Genomic DNA, 20,296 nt, shown 5'->3' with positions numbered 1-20,296 from the left:
CAGTAAAAGTGTAGGTAGCATTTCTAGTGTGTGTCACAGGGTTATTATCAGTCTTTCTCCATATCTGTAGTTTTTTCCATGTGTTTTTTGTTGTTGTTGGATTCCTTGGATAGATGACTATAAAGTCTCTTTGTAAGAACTGCTCAGAAGCTGTTGTCAAAACTGAAGTTACTAAGCTTCGTTTTATCACAGGATAAATACATGCACAAAGCCAATCACTGTGGAGCAGCTGATATATCGGAAGTTCACAGCCTATGCTACTTCATGGGTACTTGTATGTGCAGTCATATTAGAAGTGTTGTCTTTCCCTTGACTCTCTCAAGAAAATAAAATAAAATAAAAAAAAGATTTCAATGTATGATTCAGGGCCTTTTAGGCTTGCTTTTCACTCAGGCTGGCCAGGACTATCTCCTTGACAAATACATCTGTAGATTCTCAAAATCATAGTAGTCCTTCTGCTGAGATTGGTCATCCATGTAGAAGCATTTTGATGTGACATTAAAAAAATCATGTGTTACTGCACTCATTTTTATAGAAACACTATATAATGTTAGGTTCCAGAACACTCCAGTTACTTTCCTTAGACAAATGGCTTTAAGGTGAGGGGGGGAAAAACTTTTAGTACTACTTCAATCCCAGGGCATTTAATTTAGTTGTCAGCTTGTGAGGTTTCTCATGTAAACTCTTTCAGATACCATGCAGCGATCCTCTTGAACTTCCACTGTTGTGTTACCTATACTCCGATGTAGTTTGCTTAAATATCTACACATTTGTAGCTCACTACACATATGAAGAAAAAGAGCTTGTGTGTAGTGTTTGGCTCTGTCATTTAAGTTGGCAATTGCAGGTTTGTTTGTGTCTCTTATTTGTGGAAAAAGATTTCTAAAATGCTAGTTTTGCATAATATGTTATAATGAGATCATCTGTCTAGCCTTACTCTGTATATATGAAATGTCCCATTTGCTTTGCTATGGTCACAATCTGCATATGTGTTAATTGTTCCCTTGATTATTTAACAGAAGCATTCCAATTAGACTGTACAGGTTGCTTAGTATCGGCCTCACTCTCACAGTATAGATATGCTTACAGAATCCTGACTTAATGAAAAAGTAATAAGTGTATAAGATAATATTTGCTAAATAGCAAGCCAAATTTTTGTTTCCTGTGAGCAGGAGTGTTTCTTGTACTGGAGGATCATACCTCTTGCTCCAGAAAATAGAACTAACTTGTCATTGAGAATGCAAGATCATCCCCAAAACATCAGAGATCAAATATATAGGGAAACTTACCTCAAGTGAGGTGGTTTGGCAGTTTGGTTTGTGTGGTTTGTTGGGGTTTTTTGTTTATTTGGGGTTTTTTTTTTTTTGGTGGTGGTTTTTTTTTTTTTAATCCTTTGCTATTAATTCTTATTGATGCTGAACTATCAACACTTTTTCTAGGAACAGTTGGAATTATCTAAAAGGGAAATTGTTGGACTTCAGGAAAGAGACAGACAACTGCAAAGCAAGAACAGAAATTTGCACCAGTTACTTAAAAACGAAAAGGATGAAGTGAGTTGTCTTGTACATTAACACAGGGCATTACATAGATATTCAATAATTTTTTTTTTGCAAGGAGACTTGTAGTTGTTCGCTTTGAATGCTTTTTTGGTTGGTAAATGTTGTCTTTCACCAAAGTGAAATTGGCATGTTACATATGGATAAATAGGTTCTGTAAGGGATAGGTCCGAGTTCTAACACTAGTAGAGAGTACTGCAGAAATGCACATGTACAGTTTTCTGAGGCTTTCTGTACTTTTGAGCATAGCTGTATATTAGGATGTTTAAAAATATCAAGAGGTAGGAGGGGGCAACAGGATTCAGTCACTTCCTCAAATGTTTGTGTATAGGAGCTTTTCTTTTTTTTGGTTATATTGTAGAGGAGAACAAAAGACCAAAAAGAAGGGAGGTGGGGGGAAACCCAGCCTAAAAGCACAGTCTTGTGAAACTTGGGAGTCTTGGAAGAACCAAGATCAGAACACACTTTGAAATCCAAGATACTACTTAGTTTGGGATTTGTTTCCAGTGTGCTCCTTCCCCTGCCCTGTACTTTACATGGCTCCTAAGTTTCTGAGAGTGTTCTCTGTGTTCATAAACATATTCATACAGTTAGCAATCACAGTACTATCTGTATATAGTGAACATCCTAAAGTTCCAGCTTAAAGTATTGAATGTGCTGTATGTTTGTAAGATTAAAACTGATGATTAAAAAAAAAAAAACAAACCAACTGCAGGTATTGATTGTACAGGCCAGGAATGTGCTTTATGATATGTTTTAATGTTCTTTTAGACCAAATGGAATAGTCTGTCTTCCAGCATCCTGCTGCCCAAAAGACGAGTAGTGGTTTTTTTTTTTTTTAGTGTAAACCTAACAAGCATACTTTAGAGTAAAACTAAATCCTGAACACTAATTACTGAAACCAAAAATATGTCTTTCTCTGCTCTGTTCAATAAAGGGGTTAAAGAAGGTTATGTGAATTGCCAAAACATGACTTCAGTTGTCCTTCAGAGGAACTGTAGTATTATAATATGTTGCTTATGATGTTGGTTTCTGCAGAAAAGAAACTAAATCCCCTGACATAAGTCTGAGGTCAGAATCCATGGGTTGGGAGAGTTCTCCTGATTCCTTTTGTCACTTCCTTTCACCAGAAATACAGTTTAACAGAAGTGTCATTTCGCTTCACGTGTTTTGGTTTTCTGAATAAATTTATGTATTTATACTTTAGTGGAAGAAACAGTTTATTGCGGGGTTGCTTTTAGGTACAGAAGTTACAGAACATAATTTCAAGCAGAGCTACACAGTACAATCATGATATGAAGAGGAAAGAGAGAGAGTATAACAAATTAAAGGAACGCTTACATCAATTAGTCATGAACAAAAAGGACAAAAAGATAGGTAAGTAGCTCTGTGAATTTTACTACAGCAAAATAGCATATTCTGTATGTTAAAAATGCTTAAATTTTGGTTCTGGGTATCTTTAAAGTCAATATGGCCCACCTTTTGTACATTTTTATTTAGATGTTAGAATGTTACATAAAAGATGTAATATTTCATGTCAGCTGATTGTGTAAGGCTAAAACTTTTATATTGTGTTCCATAAGATTGTTTACCAAGCACAAACCAAATGGACATCTTTACAAATGAGGTTTTTTTACTAGGGAGAATTATTTGGAATCAATTCCTAAGCTAGAGCTGTCTCTCCTCTACTTTCTTGCTACTGCTACCATCGCAAGTCTTTGGGGAGTGTCATAAATGCTTTATTATGCCCACGAGTTGCAATCGGGAGGAACGCTGCATGAGCTTTTTTCCCCTTGAGATACTACGGTCTACTTGTGTTAACGACAAGCGATGAGACGTTTTAGAGAGGAAGTAACACAAGATAGACATAGCATCTAGTGCTACGTGAAATGAGGAGAAAAGAAATCTCCTTTACCATATGACTACTCGCATGTTGTGCTGCCCAAAAATTGTGTTCAAGACATTCATCAGTGCTATTTAGCATGAGTATAGTTTTTTGTGGTGTGTTGCTGAAAACAGGTATCAGTGTTATGTAACTGAAAAAAATATCTGCATCTTTTGGTTCATATATCTGGCCTTAGAGTAATTACATCATTTATCTCCAGCGGAAGAGAAGTCCTGCTCTTCCTCTCTTACCACTTCTGCCACCCCCAAAACACTTGGCTGTTTGCCAATTGTAGTGCATGTTGTATTTTAGTAAGCTGGTTTAGTTTTCTTCTGGTTTAGTGAACTATTCATGTTGTTGCCAAGTTGGTTTTCTGCTATTTTAGTTTTCTAAAAGTGCTTGTGGGTAAGCCAAACCAGGTTAGGACTCTGTAGCAGGAACACCTGTTTTAGCTGCAGAAAGTCTTTAGGTATCAGCTCAGTAATCTCTAGAAGCTTCACCCTGAGGTCAGCAAAACTTACTTGTGGCACGTTCTTGACTCCAGTTGGCTAGTACTAGTTCAAGTATCACTGAGGTCAAAATAACAGGGTTTTAAATCTAATTACTGTTAGCTGATAGCTAACTAGAATTGAGCTTGGGCCACTAATCTGTAGTGATGTGTTGGTTTTGGGTTTTTGTGGTTGGTGTGTGTTTTGCTTTGGTTTTCTTTCTTCAAACCTGGACAGAGAAGTTTCTTTGTTTTGAGGAACACCTTGTGAAACATCAGGAAGTTGCTTACTCTAAACTGGTGGTAAAACTGGCATTATTGCCAGAAGAAAAGGTTAGAGTTGATACACCATTGATATAAAGGTTGAAATAGGGATGAAGGTGTCATTAAGAAATGCATAAACAAGATAAGACAGGATGAGAATACATCCCTCTGAGCTTCCAAATGCAAAAATTATCATCTTTCCTTGACTATCTTATTCTTACTTTAAGCAGGACAACGTCATTTCATATGGGTCTGAAGATTGAGGGGGTATTTGGGTAATGTAGTCTCTTGTCAATAACTACATGTAAATGCAAATAGGTAAATGCAATGTCATCTGAATATTTATATATTTGCATGTTGTTTCACACTTTGAAATATCCTTTTCATTTGTAGCTATGGAAGTTCTAAATTATGTTGGTAGAGCTGATGGGAAGAGAGGTGCATGGAGGACTGATAAGACAGAAGCCAGGTAGTTATCTTAAACAACATTAATTGAAACATATATTATGGCTGTTATGTTGTTACTGTAAGATTTTTTTCTTCCAGAAATGAAGAAGAAATGTACAAAGTTCTGTTAAGTGATTATGAACAACGCCAAAACCAGCTTTTAGTGGAAAATGCTGAGCTGAAAAAAGTTCTTCAGCAAATGAAGAAAGAGATTATTTCACTTCTCCCACCACAGAAACAGAAACCTAAAGAAAGGTCTGAAGATGGGCCGGTAAGTATTCTTCAGTTAAAATTAAATCTGCGTGGTAGTTTGGTTTAGTGCAGGAGTAATTTGATCATTTGGCGGGGCACGGGGACCAAAAGTAAACTTCTTGTGAGACTTGCAGTGGATTGTACATCCTGTGTTGTGCTTGAAATCCATCTGTGTTTAAATGTTCTACTGTCTGTGAACAATACCCAGTGTATTCTTCCCAGTCAGTCAATGGAAAGCTTGAAAGTATACTTTGAATTAATTTTAAATGCAGTAGCTACCTGTATGTAATTCTATATAACGATGCATTTTTGGTTTTGTCTGCCTTCCATACTAAGATGTTGATGCTAGCTTTCAAGGTGCTTATGTGAAGAAACCAGGCTTCCCATAGAATCCATGGTGGTGGAGGAAATGTAATTAGGGTGCGCTCCTATAGTACATGCATTTGAGTAGCTGTTATTTCCTTTTACAGAGCTGCTGGTATGTTCAAGGAAAATGTTTGATTTCCAAGTAAAATAGTTTGTGGGTTTTTTGTTTGTTTCCAGGTTTTAAGTATCTCTTTGTTTACAGAGGATGCTTTATTTTTATGGAAGAGCACACTGCACAGTCATCATTTATCAGAGAGTTTGTTTATTCCTTTTGCTGATTCCTTACTAGAAGTTGTAGTTCTGTTTTGATGTCAGAGTCAGGTAGGGAATAATGTAGAAGGTTAACTGAGCTTTCTCTTAGCAATAAGAGAAAGAATATCCCCAGGTATAAGAAAGAGTTGAAATGCAGAAAACATGCATAAAGGCTAGATTCTAGGATTCAAGATTGATGGTGTACTAGTAATAGGATATTAAGAGAATATGGATACTCTACAGAACAATGTATGAAGTATTTCCTATTACAGTAAATAGTACATGCTGGTACATAAGAATGTGTAGATGGAGCCTTCCAGAGTTTGCTGTTTCTGTGGAATCTAGTACTTGCCATTTCAGAAGGTCCCCTGTCCTGCTCAAGTTGCTGTACTACTTCCTTTATTTCTGAGCCATCTCAGGTGCATTCGTCCGGCCTCGGAATGCGCTGTGTAGAAGAGCACTAGACTTTCTCTGGCCACTTTTTTGTAAGATGTGAATAAACTCTTTCTAACTTCACTGGATGTCTTGCCCCCTATACCACACAGAATGACTCGTATGTGTATTTAGTGAAGTAGTCAGTAATGTGCAGTGTGTTAACCTTTTACCTTAAAATTTCATCATGAAGGAAATCAGTAGATCTAATTATTACTGTAGCTCAGCAACAAGAAGTTGATCTTCAGTAATGGATGTTGAGTATAATTTATAGTATAAAGCATAATCGGGTACCAGTTTTCTCTAAATGGTCCTTCTGCTTTTAGGATTCCAGTGAGGCTAGGAGTGTTTGGCACAAACTTGAGTACACGGGTGAAAATCCAGCTGTGGGAATGGGGTCTTTATGAACTTGCGCATTGAAACAAACTTGAGGAAAAACTGGGACTTAGTGCTCTGAAATTCACCGTTCTTGGGTGATAAGACAAGTATTTGTTAACTTTTGTAATATTAATAGACTAAGAAAATATCAAAAGCCTGCGCTGAAACTTCTGATTAGTTCTCTTGTAATAGTACTAATTAACCAAATTAAGCAGAACAACTACTTACTAGACAATAGAATTTCTAGTAGTAGAATAATAATAGAAGTACTTACTAGATGCAAGTCTCAAGTGGAGTTATTTCAGCAGGGTTGTAGGGCGGTGTGGGGTTTTTGGTTTGTTGGGGCGTTTTTTGTTGTTTTGCTCTGGTGTTTTGTTTTCGTTTTTTTTTTTCCATTTAATCTATTTCATGCCTTATTTGATTTCATGCCACTCGGGAATTGGGGATAGTTTTTGTCATGATAGGGACACTGCTTAGTTTTTTTTACATTTGTCAAATTAATATAAACAGGAAGAATGTTGCCAAAAACTATGGTTTTGCAGAAATAGACTAAGTCTTAAATACGTAATTTATCTCACAATGTGTATTTTACATTGATTAGTTTTTTGTTTAGAAGTACTAGTTTGCTTTGTGAATGTCTGAAAATAAATTTCTATTTAACACATTGCACCTGATAGTTAATGCTTGTTTGTGGCTCTCTTAACATTTTAGTATGAAATCTGAACTCTTATTGAATCTCTTGCAGAGTAAAAAAACCGCCAAATACTGCATTTCTACTTAGAAATGCTAATTCATACTGATTTTTAGAAGGAAACATACACTTTGGAGTATGGCAGCTAGCAATGTAGTCACATCATTTATCATTCTGCTTCCCATCGCAAAATAACAGCCATGAAACCAGCCAGACGGTCATATTATCACAGTACTATCCAGAGGCCTACTTCAAACCGGGCTTTCATTGTGTTAGCATATATAAATATAAGTAAAGGAATAAGGTATTTCTTTATGAAGTGACATAAAACTCTTAAACCAAACAACCAAAAAAAAAAAACCCCCAAAACCAAAAAAACCCTCCCAAACCAAAAACCTGCTTTTTTTTTTTCCTTATAGCTATTGTTTTGCTCCTTAAGATTTCCTATGATCCAGTTTTGAAGAAAATGCTGACTGCATATGTAAATGAATTATTTTGATGCCTTTGAACTTCTTAGTTTTGTACTTCCCATCCCATTTTTCCTATCCTCTTGTAGATAAAGGGGATTGTATAGAATGGTTTAGTTGCTTGAGAAGAGTGGAGTATTCATGCCAGGTATTCAAACGGCTATAGCTTTTCAGTTGAAATCTACTAAATTGTCCTGGGCTAGTCTTCTCATGACCATTTAGCGTTTTATGTGTTAGCTCTTCGAGATAGCGTTCAGGTTTGATGTTTGAACGATAGTGTAAAATGAAAGTGGGAGAGGGAGGTGCTAGTTCCACTCTACCTTCAGCGTGTTGTGGGTTTGTCTTATCATGGAGAAAAATAAGGCAGGGACAAATGACTTAATTCTCAACAGGAGAAAATCTTTGTCTTAAATCCTGTTCGTGCTGCATAGTGAGTTCATGGGCAGCTGCCGCTTAAGTTTTGACAGCAGAACTTGGCAATCCGAACTTATCTAGCTTGAAGATGTGTGTGAGTGAGTGAGTTTTGCTAGCTGATAGGCTCTCTCTGTGGTGGGGTTCTGGGGACTGCCAGGTCACTTCTCTCCTCAGCGTTACGCTGTCAGGGAACTGAACTCCCTGACAGTCAAATTTCCCTGTATGGAAAAATCTTTCCTGTATATAAGGGTTTTCCTTCTCTTCAGTAAATTAAATCCATATACATATTTAAATAAACAAATACACGTATTTGGAGTGGTGGAGTGGTTTGCACCTTCTTTCTGCTTCTACAGGTGCTGTCAGACCTGGAGGAAGATATTGGAGAGTTAAATAAAGAGAATATGTGGGAACTGTCTTGTGAAACTGTGCGAGAGCAGCTTACCAACAGCATTAGAAAACAATGGAGAATGTTGAAAAATCATGTTGAAAAGCTGGATAACCAAGGTGATGTTTAACTGTATCACATATTCATATAAAAAGCTACTGATAATTCCCTTTGGTATCAAGCTCTTAGGATTTACTTTACTGTCTAAGCTAAAAGGAAGCTAAAATGGAAGGAATTGTGACCTGGCAGGCTTTCTGAAAGAGCTTGTGATTGGCATTTTTCTGTGTAAGTTTTAATTTAGTTGTAGGTAGTTAGGGAAGCAATTGTATACCAAGCCTGTTATCATGAGAAAGGACACGATTATAGTTTGACTCAGTAAACAGCAACTTTCTGAAGAAATAATTATTCTTCTGTTGAAAGTACATGCCCTGTAGTAATGTTTGTTGCCTTTCCCCACCTTTTTGAGATGTTCAAGTAATGCAGATGTAACAATTTGAAGTAATTGGATGCAAAATATGTAAATCCTTCTCAAGAGTCTAGGCTTGCCACATCCATACCTCTGAGGCTTCTTGTGGCATTCTAAAGCGAACTGCCTGATGATATGGTGCCGGCCTCTCCTCATTTCCAGCTGTTAAACAGCATTAAAAGATGGCTAAAAATACATAAAATTCTTTCCTAGTATTATTTTCCCATGCAAGCACATGCTGCTGCTACCACAGGGATGTTTGCAGTCAAGAATAAGACTGAGGAAAGTCATGCATGCATTTGCAAATAAAAGAGCAAATGGTCTAAGAGAATATGTCTGTACCATAGAAAGGATTTTAAGAACACTTGTTCTGAGTAATACTTGATTTGGTGTAACTAACTGAAAAATAGTTGTAAGCATCAGAAAAAATGTTTCAAGTATTTGCTGTTTTCTTGGAGTCACTTTTTTGTTTTTTGGATTTAGAGATGACCATACTCTAGTCCTTTAGGATTCAATTAATGTTCAAATACTGACATCAGGGGATCAAAACCTGGCTCACTACAACCACTGTGATAGTTATGCATGAAATCAAATAAAGCAGTATGTAATTATAGAAAATACATTTTATTTCTCTCTAATTCATTCCCTTACTGGGATGAAAATATGCACACAATGTTTATTAGCTCCGTTTCTCCTTCACAGGACTCGAAGGAAAAGGCTTTCTTTTTATATCTGTGATAAATATAGTTACTGTCATATTTTTATGAACATACAAGCTCTTCAAAAATGGGCTCAGAAGAATAGGCTAACAGCATGTCAGTGAAAAGAAGTCTTAAGTTGTCTTGATTTTTCTTTTAAATAACTGCTGAAATAAGTAGCGTTTTTGTGTGACACCTATTGCAGTGCAGATGCTTGGTTTACCCTGGGGAATGTGAAACAGCTATGTTTTCATTGCTGTTTTTTTCTGAACTGGATTTTGTGCATAATTACCTATGTAGCACTAATTCTGGATCTCTTGTCTCTGATAGAAGTGCTTTTGAATACACTGTATATCTGTCTTTCAGGATGAAAGAAATACAGTCTAAAACCTTTAGCTATTGCTATGAATCCCTGATGTGAGGGATTTCTTTGTTTTGTTTTTAAGTAGCTTTTTTCCCCCCTTAGTGTCACGAGTACATTCAGAAGCCTTGAATGAAAAAGATGTGATTTCAAGAGAAGACCATGAGCTGGAAACTGAAAAGCTGGAGTTAGAGATTCAGCAATGTAAAGAAATGATCAAAACTCAACAACAGCTCTTACAGGTAGTAGCTTTAATTTTTCTTATTTTTCTCAACTGAATCTAAGCTTTTTTGTTTTTTAATGTGCCACTTTTCTCACCTCTGAGTCTTTCTCCATTCTTTGATAATGCTTTTTAAATGAAATATCTTAATGGTTGGTCCAAGTATAGGTATGCTAGTGGGTTGGTTAACAATTTAATGAGCTTGTAATCCTGGTAGGAATAATTTTGGGGGATAAACAAAGGTGAGGAAGGCTGATGAGATCAGCTGCCTGAACAGGGACATTTTGCTTGCCATCTGAAACTGCCCCCACCAGCCACCAACTTGATACTTATTACATATTAAACATTCAACCATTTTTCTGATAAAACTGAACCTGTGGAAATACTGCACCTCTTAACTGTCACTCCCAAATTAATGTTTACCTTTTGCTTTATATCTGCAGCAGCAGCTTATGTCTCCGTGTGATGATGACACCACTCTGTTACTACAGGATTGCTATTTGTTGGAAGAAAGAGAGCGTCTTCAGGAAGAATGGAGACTATTTCGAGAACAAAAAAAGAATTTTGAGAAGGAACGAAGAAGTTTTACAGAAGCTGCTATTAGATTAGGACTTGAGGTATTAGAAAAGTGGAAAGGTATTAGAAAAGGGAGCTCCTGTGGAAGATGTGTTACGATTGTTAAGTAGTTTTACTGTTATATACACTAAAGTGCAGCCATCCAAACAAATATCTGTTTGCTAAAAAGATCATTCCCATACAGTATAAAACATATCTTTGGTTGTTGTAGGAGATTATTCTGTTGGCATTTCAAAAAAACAGGTTTTTTGTGTGTACTGGAAAATACAGTTGCTGCAACTTGAATAACCCATTTTTGTTTCAGCTTTTGAAATATCTAAGTACTTCCAAAAATCAGTCCACTTATTCACTAAATCCTTTATTAGATGCTGCTTAAGTTTGGTTTCCTACGAAAGCAAGGCCTATGCAAATTTCAGTCAGATTTGGCTGCAGGGTTGAATTCTTAAAGGTACTCGATTCCTAAACTTTTGTGAAAACCAGTGACTATTGCAGAAAAGCAAAGTAATTGCTGCTTTTCCCTTAGTAGGGTCATAATCTGTTCTGTTCTTGTAGTTAAGCTGGCCAGTAAGCACACATACTGGAAGGCAGTCAGGATAGATGTGTCTCTAAATGAGCTCTAGCATGTGTCCCCTTTGGTCTAGCTAGTAGTTGGGGCCAAGAACATGAAGGGGCTTACAAGTTTAGCAGGGAAGGAGGTCACGATGATGTGGTCATGAAACTATGGTGGTGCAGATATGACAGGAAAAAAAAGCCATTGAAGGAAAAAAGAAATGGGCTTTAGATTTATTGCTTACAGAACTGCTTGCTTTGACATGCAGAGGAGAAAGTTGGAGTGGGATGTGATTAAAATTTATAAAACTGTGGATTCAGTTGGTCAGATGAAAGCAGTACTGTTGTTCACCAAATGTCTCAAGATTAGGACTAGAGGGAGCTCCTAGAAACTGCTTGAAATTAAGTCTAAAACGTATCCAGGAAAGGTACGTTTTTATATATCAAGTAGTTGACTTCTGGGTTTTGCTGCCACAGGAGATCGTGAAGGCAATCAATACCAGCAGGTTCAAAAAGCAGTTGCCTAAGCTCATGAACCACACATCCACAGATGGATACTAAAAGTGGGGGGACAAGGGGGTGCCTTCCAACATCTCTAATCAAATGACTTTTGGGGCTGGGAACCTCTGAGGGAATGCACTGCAGAAAGTGGCCAGGGTCATGTGATCTCATCAATAGCATCTTTTGTGGCCATTGTTGGAGACAGAATACTGAGCTAGATGGACAACTTGTCTGACTCAAACCAGCTTTTTTTTATTCTTATGCTGTAAAATTTATTATAAAGAACATAAGTATTTTATGTTCTTTAAAATATTTAGATTTTACTTGAGAGAATGGCACAACAGTTCTTCACATGGTGACAAATACTGACTCAGACCACTACATATAGATATGTATTCTTCAACTCTTTCATTTAATTTTATTTGCATTTTGATAAGAGAGAGGGGAAATTCTATGAGAGTTCGTGAATTTCATGTTGGACCTTGAATTCAGCTTCAAAAGTCCTTGAGTGATAATAAATGATAATAGTTTGTCCAGAAATGTTTAGAACTACATTGCAGCATAAGCGCAACTACCCATGCTTCTGCTTGTTAAAATGCTCAAGTATGAAAAGAGAAGCAAGGCTGTAAGCTTTGTAGGTGTTTGTGAAAGTTTGCGTTGGAGTTCTGCTTGCTCTATTTTCTACTGCCATAGTAGAAACAATTTTATGTAATGGGGATGTCTGTTTCACTTACGGTTTTTGGAGATGAAATAGCTTGTTGCTTGATTCCACAGCCATTGGATCTTTTGGAGGTTGTCCGTTAGCCATTCTTTTTGTTTTTTGTGCTCAGAGCAATTGGAAAATGAAACAACCCCTTTCTTTCTGCCCCAGTTTCGGACGGAAGTAATCAGTGCTATTTTCAGTGTCATTTTTATCTGTTTAAGAGAAGGCTCAGGGTTGAGGTTTAAGCAGTAATCCTTATTGGCAGCTGCCCAGAAATGGGGACTACCTCCAAGAGGTAGTGCAACACTGAGGGGGAAGGGGAACATAGGAGGCAGTGGTAGGAGATTGTGTCACTGGAGAGGAGAACAGTAAAATGAAAGGATTAGTCAGACCTCTGTGAAACAAACCATGGGGTTTGGCTTGTAAATAAATATTTCCTCAGCTAATCCTTGTTGGATTCAAAAGCTTGCTCACATGACTGTAATTCTGTGTTAAACTGCTGGCTCTCCTTAATTACATGGGCATGTTACAACTTCTGCTTTCTTAGATAGAATAGCATCAATTTAATGTGGACTAAGCTTGTTCCTGTGGTCCTAAGTGTGAACTGTCATTTCTTTTCCTAGAGAAAGGCATTTGAAGAAGATAGAGGAGCGTGGCTGAAGCAACAGTTCTTAAGTATGTCTACTGATTACAAGCACTCTGAAAATGTGACAACTCCAAGTGCCTTCTTAGGAAGCAAGTATTTGGTTCAAATTATGTTCTTGTAATGTGTTTCTTTTTCCCCCTTTAACTAAAAGATGCAAATATGAACAAAACTATTAAGAAAACCAAAACTTTGCAAGACAAATTTTACCATGTATCCATATGCCTCTACCTGTCAGGGTAACTGATGGTTCAAAATCTCGTTTTTAAAAGGGAATCGTGATAACTCCCTCCCTGATAATTACTTATGTAACGAATTTATGTTTGTGAAGCAATCTGGTGAATGTCAAGTACCTGACAGCACAGCTGTTAAGAACAGGGAACTTTTAGAATTAATAAATTAAATTAAATATGAGCATATTAATTGCTAAGGCAGTTGAAGAAATCATGACCTATAGAGATCTGTATAGATTACAAATAAGTTTTGGAAACAAGAGCATCATAATGTGGAGACAGCAGCATTAATTGTTTGAGACGAGGTAATATTAAACGTGTACACATACCTATTCAGTAAGAAAAGAATCCTTTGGAAAAAGAAATAGTGAAAAGAGCATAATGGTAACGAAAATAAATTTGAGCAATAAACAATTAAATTTTAAGATTCAAATCTTCATAAAGGAATAATTTCATCAGAAAAGATAATGAAAATATAGCTATATGTCATATAGTTTGGCATATTGTTTTTATTGGAAGTATTTTTTACTTCCTTTCTTCTACAATTTTTTTTTCTTTCAAGTTGGTAAGTTTATTTCCCATCCCCTCATCCCTGAATATGCATGCGCGGTGTTTTGGTCTTCAGTGAGTCTTCAATGCTTTTCTAAGGAGTGAGGGGGTGGGGTGGGACAAAAAAAAGGGATGGGGGAGGAAAAAGTAACAACAATCTCTGTTAAATAGATTCTTGTTGTGGCAGCATTGAAAGATAAATGTGTGAAACACCTGGCAAGTAAAGATAGCTTGAATTTGTATTCTTGTTAGATAAAGTAGCCTGCCTCATGTGTTCTGGGTTCTCCTTGTTTTCGCCTCTGTACGATTCCTGTAGCGCTTCTGTAAGTGTGAAATGAAATGATCTTCCACAGTAGGAAAACTTTTATTTTTAGGATCAAAATTGAGATTGTTTGGCTGTTGCTTTTGAAGAATGACTTGATTTAGTGATCTGTGAGCAACTTGAGATCTGTTTAACGTGCCTTGTACACTAAAGTTTTTGATTTGTAATTGCCTCTTTCCAAACTCAGTGTTTCTGGACGTATTTAATGTCATATTTTCTCTTCTTTTTCTCTTCTAAATGGCATTCTTCAATCTTATATATCCTAATCTTAAGCTACTGGATAATAGTAATAAAACCAAAAATGTCTGCCACACAGAGAATCATACTCCATTGGGATATTACTCCACAGGTTATCATTAGAGTTGTTTTAATGTTAAATTTTGCTTTTTCACAACACTTATCCAAAAGCTCTTAATCCTGTAGTGCTATGAGGAATACTGTAGAATACAGAATCATTCTTTTTTTCCTTTTTTTTCCACTTCATATGAAAGCTTTGAAATCTAAATGTGAGGAAGAGTTAGCGGGGATTGATCTGCCATGTCTTTTGGCCATGTCTTTGCATGGACTTTAGTGATGGTTAAGTTCATATAAATGCTAAGGCATCTAACTTATTGCTTTTAAGTTTTTTTTCTATACTCTGGCAAGTTTGCAAGTTCTCATGTTGGTGTTAATTACTATATATGTATGCTGGAGAAGCTTTTACTTAAGGAGTAAAAAAGCTTTATCAATTGTAAAGCGAGAAACTTTACATTTGAGTGACTTTAAACTTGACTTCAATATGACTGCTTGCAGCAGTGGTTGTGTGTGTAAATGCTTCATTTTCAAATTTAGAATCCTAATTTTAACATAACTTCATTCAATAGCATTAAGTGTAATAATAAAATTTTATCCCAATATATAACAATAAGATTTATTATTATAGACATGCCGTAAGATGTTTGGTGTGGCTTTTTTTTTTTTCCTAAAGCAGAAGACGTAAAGAAGCAAGTCCTTCAAATGTTTTTGGTTGCATTGTAGTTTAACTGATGCTATGTATATCTCTTAGGTTCTGACCAAGACAATCGGTTAGTGAAATCTGCATCTCAGCAAAGAAAACCTCACTGTAAGTTGAGTGGTCCTGTTTCAGCAGAACCTCGCCAGACATCTCAGTATATTACACGTAACAGGTAACTGAAATGACATTGCAGATGGTAATTTTTATAGTGATAAACTCTACATAGAGCACAGAAACTAAGTTGTGATAACTTACAAAAAGCCTAATGATGGATATATAGCAAAACATATGAAACAACATAACATAAAAACAGTATTGTGTTTCTATCCAAAGCATAACTTATTTGCATTGTAACATTCTCTTTTCCCCAGTTCCAGTGCTGCATCAAAAAAACCTGCTGGAGATAGCAAGCCAAATCAGTGGGTGGAAAGTGACAAAGAAGAAACTGAGTAATGCACAAAGTCATGGGAAGACTCTGGAGTTGGCACTCTGCTATGTAGAAACTTGCACATAGAACAACTGCCTTAGACTTCCTAGGGTTGCCTGCTGGGTTTTTTTGTTAGAGATTTGTTCATAAACTTATCATTCTAAAGTGAAACAGAATGCTGAGTGTTTGGTCGTTATTTTAGAGGATTATGTGGTGATCTGAATTGTGGCGTGTGTGTGTATGTGCGTTCACACGGCTTTTATTTTTTAGACCATTTTTTGCCTCTTTCTTGCAACTCTTGAAAGAAGATAATTTAAAAATATATAAAAGCTTTGATATTTTTCTAGTAACAAGCTCTGATTCTGTGAATGAAGCAATGGTCTGAAACTTTGACTGTAACGAAATATTGGATCCTAACGTTACTTTTCATCACAGGCAGAGATAGCACTTTTAGAAATTGTTTAATTACGGAAACATTCATTTATGTCTCAAGTGTAACTGGCATTGAAACTTCTTTTGCCTCAACTTGAATGTACAGTATACTGTAGATTTTTAACAAAACAGGTTCTATATTTATTGTGTGATTTGAAAATACCTCTTTGATATTTCAGATGACTTAAAGTGCAAAATCTTTATATATTTGTAAATAGACAAAGTGATTATGCTGAGAAACCATGAAATGCAACACATGCATACATAATATTATTTTACATGGCGTTTTAAATTGTTTTATAGTGATACTCAGTTTACAGATGCATTAGGACTTTCAGTGGTTCAGTCAGGAACCAAATTATTTCAAATGTGAACAATAAACGTGTAATCCTATTCTAAGAAACCCTGGTTCTGTGTTTTGTGTGCACTAAACTTTAAGCTGTCATGGTTGTAGGGCTGTACATTATGTCAACAAATCTGATGCTGGTTTTGTATTTTGTTAGTTTTTTCCTTTTAATTGACTCCAGAATCTTTTTTTGGTGTAGCCTTTGGGAAATCTGTTTTGTTTATAATTTAATAAAAATAGCCAGGTAGAGGTAAGATGTTTCAAAGTCTCCTTCACCTGACTCAAAGCATGCACTTTTCCTTGCCCACTAAAATCCATCTCGTCTCTTGTTGGGTTTTCGTGCATCTGTGAAGGCATATATATAGCTCTGATCCTAGTGTAATTGACCCTTTGGAAAATGTCTAAGAAACTCTGCCTTTCTCAGGGTTGTAGAAAGGAAATTAACTCTGAAGCTTAGAATCCTTCACTGAAAATACACTGCTGCTCTGCCTGTTATCTTCAGAACTGGATGTAATGGAGTGATTGGACTACCTGGAAAAATAGCAATAGAATAACAATAGGAAAGAGAAGAAACTGGAGTTCTCCAAGAAGCTAAGACGGAAAACTGAAATTTCTGCTGATTAGTTCAGTACATTGAGTTACAGCTTGAGATGGATTAGTAGCCAATGCAAACTGCAGAGGATACTTGTAGTATGGTTCTCACGTAGTACCCTTAAGGAAGCAGAAGTGTATATAATATTCTTGGTCAGCTTTCTGCTGCATAGGTAGTCAGGTTGGAAAGACAATGCAAATAACATCATATTTCTTTTTTTATTTGTTTCTCCAGTTCCCCTTCAATAAATGAGTGATCATAGTCATGCTATCTGCTGAAAGGATTTAGCAATATATAGTTATATAGTTGCTGTTGGGCTTACACCTTCCCCACGATGTGTTGGGAAAATTCTTGCCTGAATTTTAGTTATGGAAGAATAAATATACATATTCAAAAAACAAAGATGTAAAGTGAAAAATTTAATATATTCGCAATTAAGCAGGAGAACAGTGCTTTACATGTAGGATTCTTATTTTCAAGCGAGTAGGTTATTGCAGGCCTGTAAGGCCACAGTTGAGGCAGTATCAGCATGCCGCTAGGGGCTGCTGCTGTCCGGAAGTAATTAAGGTGTGCTCGCTGGTGCTTCATAGGGATGCTTAAATGCATTCAGTTTAGTTGGACTTTTTTACTAGGCAGTTTTTCTTCATGACAGTAATTTTTAGGATAATAATGCCTTTGAAAAACAAAATAATTTACCTATTTAATCTTTTGTTTGTGCCTATTGAATGATTAGCAATTAATAAACATTTTGTACTAATTTTTTGCTTTAACATTCTGTAACCCATCTTACAGAAGTGGAAATTCATTTGAATGCCTCCGTGGAAGAACCAGCTGTGCTAGAAGTGCGTATGCAGTTGAGTCCTGCGCGGACCTCTTAGACCTGGTCTGGAAGTCTGGGGTGTAGATTCAGTCCTGTCCCTGTAAAGAAAGAAAACGTGCCTAGAGTTTTTGGATTGCTCTATGTGCAGTAATCGGGAAGCTTTTAAATCTGAAGCTACTGCTAATAATGGTATGAATACTGCAGATGGTCTGGTTGGTAGTATGGTGACATCGTAATACTTCACTCTGTTGGAAACAACTTCAGGATCTCTCTTACTCGGAGACTGTTGAAGAGCAAAGGGGGAGACTGCTGGCGGGAACGTAACACAGGTGTGTCACTACGCACAGGCGCATATTTGAGGTAATAGAGCGAGTGGCTTACCTAAGAAGGAACAAGAAGTACTGACTACTGGTGACTGATTAGCATACAGTTATTATTAGCTACCTATGCATGATATTGAAAAGATGAGTGGTTCTTCTACACTATGGTGTTTTATTTCACAAAATCTTTAAATATAATATGCATTGCTGCTTTTTCAGTCAACATGATGAGAGAGTGCTTTTACCATAAATACCAGTCTGATTAGGTATGAGAACTTACTTTCCAGGATTAGACTACAGCTGTTAATTTTTTTCCCTTTCATTCCCAGTGGTTGAGGATGATATGATATAGCATTTGCAAAACAGACTGTAGAGCAAAAAATTAATAAATGAAAACTTTACTTAAGAAAACCCTCTCCCTACAAAACAGCCCTCTCCCTAATTTGAAGAACTGCTTCCACCAGCTTCTGCAGAGTTGCTCCATTTCAGTTGCAGCAGGACAAAAATATTCCCATGTGTATGGAAAAAAACCAGACCATATCCTAGCTTTTTGTCAGGGATTATTCTACGTACACTTCAACCGGGCCAAGGTAACATAAATCCCCAAGATAATATCCATTTAAACAGGTTATTCTTGAAAGGAAAATAGAAGTATTTACAGGGTAATGGCAATGCTGTGTATGTTGAATTAGCTTAGCTACTACTTGTGCTGCTTTTTTTTTTTCTTCTTTTTTTTAATTTGCAGTTCCCACAAAGCTTTTGTGTGTGAAGACATGTAAGGCATCTTGCTTTTACTTTCTTCCCTTCTACCCCCTATCTAATTTGCAAGAGAAGTAGAGGACAAGATCCAAAAACTGATCCCAAAAGAAATGTTCAAATTATCTGATCATTTATTTATTGCTTTCAGACAATACATCTGACCTCTAATGTTTGCTATGCCCAGCGAAGTTGCACTGTAATTAACCAAAAAAAAAAAAAAATCCCATGGTATACATTGTGTTGTAGTTTTCACACTGACACAGTACTTGTGTTCCTTTATTCAAGTTCTGAGTTGTACAAGATTTCCAACTAACTGGAATGCATAACAGGTAAGTTTGTTTTAAAGAATGTTCAATGAAAAAAATTAATTACAATTGTATGGAAGAGCTTGCCAACATCATAGTGAAAAGTTTGTCACCTGAGGACAAATCGTGCTTGTTCCCTTGAACACAATAATAGATTGATAATCATGAAAAAGGAGATGTTTCTTGCTAATGTCCTGCCCCAAATGTAGTCTTTTGCAGTGAGCTGGATGGCAGTTCCCAAAATAGAGGTTGCACAACCCCAGGTGGAATTACAGCCCAGATGAAATCTGTTTGAAAACGTCAAGACTTGTGGGACTGATAATCCAGGAAGAGCGGTTGCTAGAAAATAAATGTTCATTTATGGACATTAAAATAGTGTTTGCCACAAATCACACTCCTGTGGTTAATCTTTTAATCACAGGTATTGTGGGAACAGAAAGTGACGGAATAACCAGTGTGTGGTAGATGTTGAATTAGAATTGGATTCACGTTTTTTGTGTGACTTAAAGCCCACAGTTTATTGCATTGCCTGAAGCTACCTCTCCAGAAATACTCTCCCACTCAGAAGCCCCTGTGCATTTTTCTTGCTTTTTTTTTGTTGATCCAGCTGCCACCCAGCTCACTTTGGAAGACGGTGTAACTTTTTTGGGGGACTTGACCAGAACTCATTCCTCCCTTTTTGTGACTATCAATCTAGTACCATGCTCAAAAAGGGCAAGCGTGTTTTGTGCATCTCCACTTGCCTCCATGCCCCTGACGTTTCTCGAAGAGACACTTGTGGGAATGTGTCCCTGGGCTGTCAGTGTAAGTCAGTGATGGAGCTGGCTGCAAGCCTACATCGGTTCAGGTACTTGCTGCATTTTGTATTTGGCTCCTTAGGAAATGCAAAAGTTCTAGCTGACCTGCACTCCCATTCCCCCTGCTTCGCTGCTAAGAGTCTCCGTGGGTTTTAATTGTTCACATTTAGCTGCCATGTACCTTGGAAGATAAAATATTTACAGATTGCTTATGAAATATTTGTTCATTTAAAAAATATTCCTGGTCAGTGTGACCAGAGCTGAAAGGACACACTGAGTCTCTGATTTATTTAAATAAATATATATTTTCCATATATACGGGTTTTCAGTAGGATGTTAAATGTGCTTTGGTGCACCTATGAATATAAGAACAGCAAGGGTTTAGTTGTCCTCATCTCCTGTCTACA

At 36.7% G+C, this 20,296-nt stretch overlaps 1 protein-coding gene across 8 annotated transcripts in view; it reads left to right on the top strand.

Moving 5' to 3' along the window:
* Nucleotides 1-18,098, top strand: part of SSX2IP (SSX family member 2 interacting protein) — a 28,804-nt gene extending 10,706 nt beyond the window's left edge. For 6 of the 8 annotated variants that reach the window (XM_075156153.1, XM_075156148.1, XM_075156152.1 and 3 more), the window contains 10 exons: nt 1,440-1,550; nt 2,798-2,933; nt 4,586-4,661; nt 4,739-4,910; nt 8,245-8,395; nt 9,907-10,043; nt 10,465-10,638; nt 12,974-13,085; nt 15,143-15,263; nt 15,463-16,840. In XM_075156153.1, the coding sequence (XP_075012254.1) occupies nt 1,440-1,550; nt 2,798-2,933; nt 4,586-4,661; nt 4,739-4,910; nt 8,245-8,395; nt 9,907-10,043; nt 10,465-10,638; nt 12,974-13,085; nt 15,143-15,263; nt 15,463-15,544 (1,272 nt within the window). In that variant the 3' untranslated portion in view covers nt 15,545-16,840. Of the gene's footprint in view, nt 1-1,439; nt 1,551-2,797; nt 2,934-4,585; nt 4,662-4,738; nt 4,911-8,244; nt 8,396-9,906; nt 10,044-10,464; nt 10,639-12,973; nt 13,086-15,142; nt 15,264-15,462 lie in introns of all 8 variants that reach the window. The other 2 variants (XM_075156154.1, XM_075156156.1) reach the window with 2 other exon arrangements.
* The last annotated feature ends 2,198 nt before the right edge of the window (nt 18,099-20,296 follow it).

The sequence above is a fragment of the Calonectris borealis genome, chromosome 8, assembly GCF_964195595.1.
Source record: "Calonectris borealis chromosome 8, bCalBor7.hap1.2, whole genome shotgun sequence".
In the NCBI taxonomy this organism is placed as follows: domain Eukaryota; kingdom Metazoa; phylum Chordata; class Aves; order Procellariiformes; family Procellariidae; genus Calonectris; species Calonectris borealis.
The sequence above is the reverse complement of the archived record's forward strand: the minus strand, read 5'-3'. Positions and strand labels throughout refer to the sequence as shown.